General features: G+C 33.6%; 1 protein-coding gene and 1 non-coding gene across 6 annotated transcripts in view; one reads left to right on the top strand and one right to left on the bottom strand.

The window, feature by feature from the left end:
- Positions 1–839: 839 nt before the first annotated feature.
- Positions 840–9481, bottom strand: part of Ptbp2 (polypyrimidine tract binding protein 2) — a 72378-nt gene continuing 63736 nt past the window's right edge. For 3 of the 5 annotated variants that reach the window (XM_078026792.1, XM_078026794.1, XM_013359740.4), the window contains exons 10-14: positions 8837–8870; positions 8326–8418; positions 2934–3150; positions 2752–2829; positions 840–2592 (exon numbers count right to left, since the gene is read on the bottom strand). In XM_078026792.1, coding sequence (XP_077882918.1) covers positions 2460–2592; positions 2752–2829; positions 2934–3150; positions 8326–8418; positions 8837–8870 — 555 coding nt within the window. In that variant the 3' untranslated portion in view covers positions 840–2459. The remainder of the gene's footprint in view (positions 2593–2751; positions 2830–2933; positions 3151–8325; positions 8419–8836; positions 8871–9481) is intronic. The other 2 variants (XM_078026793.1, XM_078026795.1) reach the window with 1 other exon arrangement.
- Positions 6888–6960, top strand: Trnaa-ugc (transfer RNA alanine (anticodon UGC)). Its single transcript has one exon. It is a non-coding gene; the product is annotated as a tRNA-Ala (tRNA).

The raw sequence follows: 9481 nt of genomic DNA, 5'->3' as shown, positions 1-9481 counted from the left end.
ACAATACTGAGAAAAACTCCACTTAATTTTTGAATATTATTCATTAATTGTATATGGTATTGGTTTTTGATAGACTTCAGACATATTTGATATTGCTAGATTGTATTTTAAGAAAAAGGAAGATCACCTAGCTTCCAAATCACCCACAAATTGTTGACTCTACTATAAACAAAACTATTTTTATTTACTATATTCTTTGTTGGGGGGGTGACTTGAATTTTTGTATTTAGTATATTTGCTCCTTCATTTTTTTTATCATTCTAATGTATAAAATTTGCATGATTGAGATATTTTATAAGAATAAACCTAATAAAAATGTATAATTCTAAAATTATTTGACACCGATATAACTGTTTATAAAGTGACCAAAAATGTTTTGAGTAATATAAATAGCACCCTAATTGCAGCTGAATAAAAAGTGAAAGTAGTAACTAACACCTGCACTTGTTCAATGTAAATTACACATTTTTAAATACCTGAATGTATCTTTCTTCTCACATACAGTGAAAGCAGATAACATGCTACCCTTTGTCAAGTACTCTTTGTTAAAAATTACAAGCTATTCTAAGATTAGTTAGAAATCTTTAGCAGACATAGAAGATGAAAGATGAAACTGCAGCGAGAGAGCATGGCAAATCCAAAAGATCTATTTAGTGCATAAATCTACTGGAAAAACAACAACAACAACAACAAAAGAGATAGAAAGAATTAACAAGCTACAATAGAAGTTATGTCTTTAAAGCAGTAGATTATAATCAGGGTGGGAAATGTTTAATATGTGTCCTCCTGAAAAGTATTTACCATATTTTACATGGAAAAAAAAAAAAAAACAGCTGGTATATTTTCACAGCATCTAGATTTATTTATGGTTTAAAGCCATAGAATTGTAATATTATTACTCCTTTCCCACCCTGGCAGAGAATAAACATGAATTCAGAAGCACAGTGGAGTGAAAACAAAGAAGAAAAGAGAGAAAAGGCAGCAGAGAAAGACAGAAAAAGGTGAATACAGAGCTACAGAAGTGTTTATTGAGCATGCTACAGAGGTAAGCAGAGTACACACAAAATGAAATTAAACAACCATCAAACCTCCCAACTTTGTTAGAAAATTAATTTTTAATTGTGCCGCTTTCAAACTATACTGAATTTTACATTTCTAAAGATGTAAAAACTCAACTAATAGAAAATATACATGACCATTCTGTCTACATAGATAACAGAATCTATGAATCTTGAAACTAAGTACATCAATTTCAAAAAGTATTGGTCATTTAACAGAATCAACAATTCAGATTGACAAGAACTGTTCAAATTAATTTGACCTGTAGATTCTGAGCCATGTTTTTATTAAAGTCAGATCTATTCCTAAATACAAAATATTTTGAAGATTTATTAAAACTCAATATTACAATGCAAGGTAAATTAAGACTAAAGGCACATAAACTTTGGTCCCACCTGGTTGTCAGTTTTAAAAAACTGCCACAAAATTAATCTTCCTGCAAATTTTCGCAGTACACTTTCTTTGTCTTTGAAAAATACATGCACCAGTTCCTGAACTAGCTAGACCAGTCTGCACATGCTCAGAAATCCACAACCATATTCCAAATCTTAATTACAAACTAAGGATGGCAATATATATTTAAATGCACGTAAGTCATGTCAACTTCAAAAACATCTACGAAAAATATTCAGCCACAAACAAGACATTACTTAGTGCTGACATTTATATGATACGTCCCACAAGAGTGTGTACAAAAAGGTTAAGATTCCACAATGCTTTCCACATAGGGCTCAAACTTACAGAAATCACTTTGTTGTCTTAAGAAATTAATACTCTGCATCTTGTTAATTTTAACTAATGCCTACATTCATAACTGAATCTAGACCAGAATTGTGATAAAAAAGGCCAATGTTTTTTTAAAAAGCAATAAAGCCTAAAGTAGTAAAAACTAAAAATGCTGCTTTATTCATTCAATATCAAGAATCTTATTTGATTAAATAGAAAGAAATGTGATAAGCCAATAATTCAAAATAAGTTCCAAGCAGGAGAAACAAAAACTTAACCTTTTTACACACCCCTGCCTAAACATATTTTAATTCCCATATAACAATGTGCCCTAGACAACCAATTCCTTTTTTCTAGTAAATGCACAATAGCAACACTAGTTTTCCTTTTTAAGGCACGTATGTCAACTAAGTTGAAAAAATAAAGCAAAATTAAACTAAAATTTTAAACAGACAATAAAAATGGCTTCCCTATAGAACAGATGAAATACAGCAGTTAATAACTCTGCCTTTACATATGCCATTTCATTTTATAACCAAGGAATGATAACAGCATGAAAAAAAAAGAAAAAAGAAAAAATGAAAAAAAAATCAAACTCTGGTCCCCACTTTTCTGAACAGTCAATAGGTGATGACATTGAACAATGTGATTCACCCCCAATCTTCATCTCCCCTTTAAATTGTTGACTTGGAGAAAGACACTCTCAGATGATGGTTTTCACCAAGGTTATAATTATGAAGATCAATCAAGGCTTGAATAGCTTCTTCCACCGTTGCCATCTGAAGAAGAGCCATTTTGTGATCTCTTCTGAAACGAAATTATGAAATTAGATACCTCATAAAAAGTCAGAATACTTAAATTCTGCCCATTCCAGATAAAAATTTCTAAAAGCAGACTAAAAACTACTTGAACAAAATTTTTACTTCTATCAAGTCACTAATTTAAAAACAAGGAAAGCTTGCTTACTGAAAAAACTTAAATGCCTTCACAGTGCCCCCAGTGTTAGCAAACAGTGTTCGCAGATCCTCTTCTGCTACTGAAGGACTAGGAAAATTAAATGGGGGGAAAAAGTAAACATTAATAATAAATTCGATGTTTTTATTAAAACAAAATGTACATCCTTAATAAACGCTGGCTTAAATACTTACGGGATATTAGATAGGTGAAGGGTTGCAGAAGGAGGAAATATATTCTGAAAATTTTTCGATCCAGGTTTCTTAAAACGATGCAATGGGGAATTACCAAAATCTTTTGTTAGCCCTTGATCATCAAGTCCCTCTCGAGGTAGTTGTACAGTCTGATGTTTAGAGAGAGTAACACGAATAATTTTTCCATACATTTTCTGTCCATTAAGATGATTCATGGCTAAAAAAGAAAGCATTCCTATTAAAAAAACATTTTCAAAGTTCAAAATGAAAACAATTCTAAATTTAAAATAATAATTTACAACTATTTTCTTATTGTTTTAAAATAAACATGTATTTACCATAGCTACCAGTGATTAAGACAAATTCCATTTTAATCTCTACTAGTCAAGACACGTGGCCAAAAAAAAAGTTTCTTTCATAGAACAAATATCAAGATTATAAATATCTATCTTCCTCAAGAATCCTGCTGATGCTAGCTAGGAGTAGTGGTGTAGCCTATAATCTCAGAAACTCAGGATGCTCAGGAGGATTATGAGTTCAAGGCTAGTCTTGGCAACTTAGTAAGACTCTACCTCCAAAAAACAAAACAAAACAAAACAACAACAACAACAACAACAAAACCCAGACAAACCCCAAAATGCAAAAATATAACCACCACCACCAAAGAACCGAGGATATATCACAGTGTCACTGGGTTCAATAACCACTACCCACCAACATCCTGATGATAAATTACATTTTTAGCCTCCCAAGAAAGAAATTTAGTAGCCATTCTTGACTTTTTGTTCCTTCTGCTATCCTAATTACTAAATCCTTTACTAAGGTCTTTCCCCTCACCCCTTTGGTACCAGGGACCACTGAGACAGGGTTTTGCTTAGTTTCTTAGGGCCTTGCTAAGTTGCTGAGGCTAGCTCTGAGCTTGCAATCCTCCTGCCTCAGCTGCCTGAGCCACTAAGATTACAGGCATGTGCCACCATGCCCGGCTACTATGATATTCTTTCTCCAATTATCTCTCAAATTCATTTTCTATCCACTTTCTACTTATACTGCCATTTAAACTTCATCTCCAATTGCTTTCCTGTTGAATCTCTCTCTACTTTTCTCCAATTCATTCTATACACAAGGCAGCTAAATGACTTTCACAAATTACAAATGTGATCCCAGCATTATCAGCTTAAAACCCTTAGGAACAAAATATAAACTCATCCTTTAACATAGCCTGTATCTTTCCCAGTCTGACCCTTATGTCTTCTAGCCTCTATGAATAGGTGGTTTTTTAATCTAGGCAATTCTAATAACTATAGTGGTACTGGGAATAAACTATTAAGAAACTTTCACAATCATCATGGAACTTGTGTTATACCTTAGTATTACATTCCTTGTACTTTATGCTATAAATACAGAAAACATATATCCTGACACTAAGTGCTAGTTTTTCCTCACCTTTATTCTTGTATACATGCTGTTTTATTTTGTAACAATTTTCTATACTTTTTACTATCCTTCTTAGTCTACTCATTCTTCAAACTCACTTTTCCAAAAAGGGTTTTTCTTCATCCTTCGAAAAGATCCAGAAACTCACTAGATATTCTCCAGGTACTAGGTAGTACCTTGTACCTTTTTTAAAGATCATCATAATTTATTGCAATTACATATATTTTCCTCCTTCAGACTGTAAGGTACACAAAGACAGGACTCTGTCTTACTCTAGCACATAGCAGTATGTGAACACAGAATATTATATTGTTAGGGGTAAGGTAGGTGTGAATGGTGGGAACGTGAGGTTAAAGAGAATAATTTTATAAAATGGGTCCACTGCGTTGACCCCCACAAGCTTTATTTTCAAAGAAGCAATTTACTTGCAGCCCTGCCTGGCTTAAGTGGATAGGCTACACCCCATTCCTTAGCAAACTACCTATTATCTGCAGAAGAAATGCAGGCCTGAAATAATGTTGATAAGAGGAACCCACATTACTCTGACAGGGGAGACTTTTATAACCCTTTTCACAGATTAGATCCAGAAACTCAGGAGATAATTCTTCTTAATCATAAAATCTCTAAGCACTTATGATGAAGATTCTACTAAGAAACTGGTCAGCATGGACCAAGATAACCTAGAGTTGTCATGGCAGTGGGGACCATGTAAGAACACAGGCAGAGAGCTACAAGCCAAGAGAGAGTCTTCAAAATCCAAATCTGCTAGCACCTTGAGATCTGAAACTTTAGTATTTAAAATTCATAAGGAAATAAATTTGTTTAAGCTACAAAGCATCCTGTTGCCAGTCAAAAGTCAGCAAGTGGACAAGTGGGACCCTGTAGAAACTTCACTGTGATCCTCAATAAACTGGAAGAGAGAAGAAGACCCACTTTCCCCCTTGATAGGGTCCTCCCCTTCCCTTTTCCTATACCTTCAATAAACTCATGACTATTACTCTGAGCAACAGGTCTAAAATCTTCCTGACTTAATCGCAAGAACTGGGGTTTAAAGGGGGATCATCTTTGTGCTACCTCAGTTTCCCAGAAGACCTCAACTCTGTAACAATATGACTACTTCTTAACATAGTTGTTGGGTTATTTTTAAAAGAAATGAATTGGTCTGATATTTTAAAAAAAGTTATAATTTTTTTAAAATTCAAATTAAAGGTCTGACTATAACCACACTGTATGAATAGCAGAGACAAAGGTAATGAAAGAGTAGGAAAATGAGAACAGAATCTCTACTCTTTTTAACAATGGGAATCTTATAAAAGTCTACTTGCAAAAAATATGGCATAAATAGATAAAGTAACGTGTTTCAGAGAATGGCATTTTTTTTTTTTCCCTCTCTGGTAAGTACCTGGGATTAGGCAGTCAACCACTGAGCCACATCCCCAGCCTCATTTTGTATTTTATTTAGGGACAGGTCTTGAGTTGCTTAGCACGTTGCTAAATTTCTGAGGCTGGCTTTGAACTCACAATCCTCCTGCCTCAGCCGCCCGAGCCACTGGGATTACAGGTGTGTGCCATTGCACCTGGCTGAGAATGGATTATTGAGTGAATATAGTTTTTTACCTTTCCCTTACAAGTCTGAAGAAGATGTTAGGGAATAATAATTTTTAAGACAAATTCATAGATAATAGGAGTTTACATAGAGCTTATTAAGAGTTCTCCCTTTATAATTCAAAATAAAATATGTATTGCTGCTCTCATTTTGTTGTTGTTGCTGTTTACAGACACTTGTCTATTTTATTAGTCTTTTCAAAGACAACTTATGGTTTTGCTTTGCTGTCATCTATACTACTAATTTCTAGTCTTTAATTTCTCACTTCCTTGGCGCACCCTATTTTTTTGTTTGGAATTTGAGTGTGTTTTATAGGCACTGATGATATAAGCACATATTTTTATTGTCATATACCTAGAGAAAGTAAAATTTATCCTAGCAGCAATGAGAATAAGAAATTATTTATCAATACTTATAGTCCAAAAATTATAAGTCAAAACTTTACTGTCAATATCTGGTAACATTGGGGATTAAATGATTTACATATGTAAGTACTAAATGGACTAAAATGTGGCTCCCATTCCCAGTCAATGCATATGTCGAAGCCCTAATTTCTAATGACAATCTATAAAGGCAAGACCTTTAAGGAAGTTATGAAGGTTAAATGAGGTTATCATGGTGGGGTCCTAATTCAATAGGACTGGTATCCTCACAAGAGAAGGAGAACTCTCATTATGCTTACACAATGAAAAGTCCATGTAAGAACACAGGCAGAGAGCTACAAGCCAAGAGAGAGTCTTCAAAATCCAAATCTGCTAGCACCTTGAGATCTGAAACTTTAGTATTTAAAATTCATAAGGAAATAAATTTGTTTAAGCTACAAAGCATATTATTTTGTTCTGTAGCCTAAGAAGACCAATGTAAATATGATAAAAATTAAAATCTACATATAAAAAAAACAACAACAAAGGGCTGGGGATATAGCTCAGTTGGTAGAGTGCTTGCCTTGCAAGCACAAGGCCCTGGGTTCAATTCCCAGCACCACCACCACCACCAACAACAACAACAAATTCAGAAATTATTTCTTTAAATTCTCCCTCAGATGATTCTCAACCATGATTTGGCATTCTTTATGTAAGCGAATTTAATGCCACCCAAACCTCAAACAATAATTTTAAAAACATGAAATATTTGAGAATGCCATGTTGATTATGAAGCACTGTCAAATGCTACTTACAAGTGTATATTAAACAAATGGTAATGACCACCCTCACCAGAATACAGAAGTATACACAAACTGAGTAGGGGGAAACAATATACTAAACACCTATGATATAAACAGCTCTTTTTAATATCTTTCCTTTAAGACAGATATTGTGATTTTAAAACTGGAGAGCCAGATGGATAATTTTATATCTTATATGAAATACCAAAACCACTGCCAAGAAACACTAAGTTCAAACTTAACCTGTTTGAAATTCAAACTTTTCTGATTTTAATGGCTGAAATTGGTCAAGTGTATCATATTCACCCCCAAGTGTCACATAAATATAACAGCAAAAACACACTATTCCTTACTTCCAAAATAGTAATTTCAAAAATTAACAATGTAAACACAACCAGTCTGAGGCAGCAATGTCCCTGAAACTCAATAAATTCAATTATAAACTAAAAACTTGGTAAAAATTTATAGTCAATCACATTTTGAATATGTAGTTGTATTTCAGATTTATGTGATTTGATTTGTGTGTGAAGTCCAAAACAAATCTTTAAATTAAAATAAATTATTATCTAAGCAATGATGTACATGTAATTTGACTAAAGTACAATTTAATATTCCCAAAGACACAGATTTAATATTCCCATTGACAGAGGTTTTTCATTTGGTAAGAACTTGGTATCCCTAAAAGACACATTCTAGGTGACCTTTTCCATTTCTAAGTTTAGCCAAATACAGCTTCTAATACACAGAATAGCCAGAAATAAAAACTACTAAGAAGAATCATCAATATAAAAGTTGCAATTCTTGGGCTGGGGATGTAGCTCAGTAGTAAAATAGTTGTCTACAATGTGCAAGGGTCTGGGTTCAATCCCCAGCCAGCACCACATAAAGAGAGTAGAACAGTATTAAATAATTCTTGCAATTTTGCAGCTAAAATATTTTCCCAATAAAACTGCTTGAGAAAAGCTAGGAGGAAAACAGACAAATACAAATATACTCATCATGTACAAATAATCACATTATAATATGAAATTAAAATGACATTTTGAGCCTTGGCCATTAAAAAACAAACAAAAAACAACAACAACGATTTCTTAACTGATGTAAAGGCATTTAATTTTACTCTGATTCATAAAATTAAATGTTTTAATTTGGAATTGAAAACATATAAACATGTAGTTTAATCTTACCAAGTTGTGATTGGTTTCCATCAGCCATCTGTATTAGAGCACTGTCTTTCTTATTGTACAAAATCTTCACGCGCTGCACATCTCCATAAACACCTTTTTTGGAGCCACAGAGAGGTAATCCAAAAATGGAATTAATTTTACGTGCAAGGCAGCTAACAACTAATCTTTCTGACATATCAATGAAACATTCAGACATCAACATGAGCACTCATTCAATCTCATCATTCTCACAAATGAATAAAGAAGATCAAGATTTTGAACAGTGAATTTTGAAAAGAATAATTTTTGATAAACCCTCAAAGCTATGTGAATGATATTAAATTAAAGACCATGCAAAATAAATCAGCATGCATTAAAACAAATTTTGTGTCTATGGAGAGTTTTAAATAGCAAAGAAAAATAGCAAAAGATTTACTATTCAACTTTAAGCCAAAGTGCTAGCTACAAATAAGAATTAAGGTGAAACAAAAATCAAATCAATAATAAAAGTATAGTGCTAACAATAACATACCGAAGAGGGTAAACAGACTTTGGGGCGTAACCATCTTTAGAAGGAGAGAAGAGCAAGCAGCGTAAGACAAGAAGAGAGAAGAGTCGAGGAAGAGCGGAGATGAACAGATCATCCATAACGAAGGGTGGTTCCCGCAGAATGGTGAGGTGGTCATGGATCATGGTTCAAGGCGGTTAATTGGGGCAAGTTGGTCCGAGGAACATTTGTTCAAGCACAGAAGCATGAACATAGGGAATGGAGACAGGGAATGAAGACAAGGACAAGGAAAATAAAGGATAAGACAGGGAAGGGAATGGGCATTTGGGAAAAGACAAGGAAAGGGAAGGTGAACACACAGGGAAAAGGATGAAATGGGGAAGGGAAACAGCAATGCAGAAGAAAAAAATAAGGAATTGGGGAACAAAAAAAAAATAAAATATAGGTCAGTACATAGGAAATGCAGGAATTTGGTCAGAAAATGGTTGGTTTATGTACTGTACAAGAAAAACTGAGTAAAATGTAGTCATCCAAGACAAATATGGGTAAAGTACATCTATATCAAAGAGTAAATTACAGCATTTCATCTCAACATAGGGAAGGAGAGCATGCATAGGAATTTTAAACTTTGAACTTTAACTGCATAAGCATGGCTGGTTATGAAATGCA

Source organism: Ictidomys tridecemlineatus, chromosome 11, assembly GCF_052094955.1.
Source record: "Ictidomys tridecemlineatus isolate mIctTri1 chromosome 11, mIctTri1.hap1, whole genome shotgun sequence".
NCBI lineage: Eukaryota > Metazoa > Chordata > Mammalia > Rodentia > Sciuridae > Ictidomys > Ictidomys tridecemlineatus.
The sequence above is the reverse complement of the archived record's forward strand: the minus strand, read 5'-3'. Positions and strand labels throughout refer to the sequence as shown.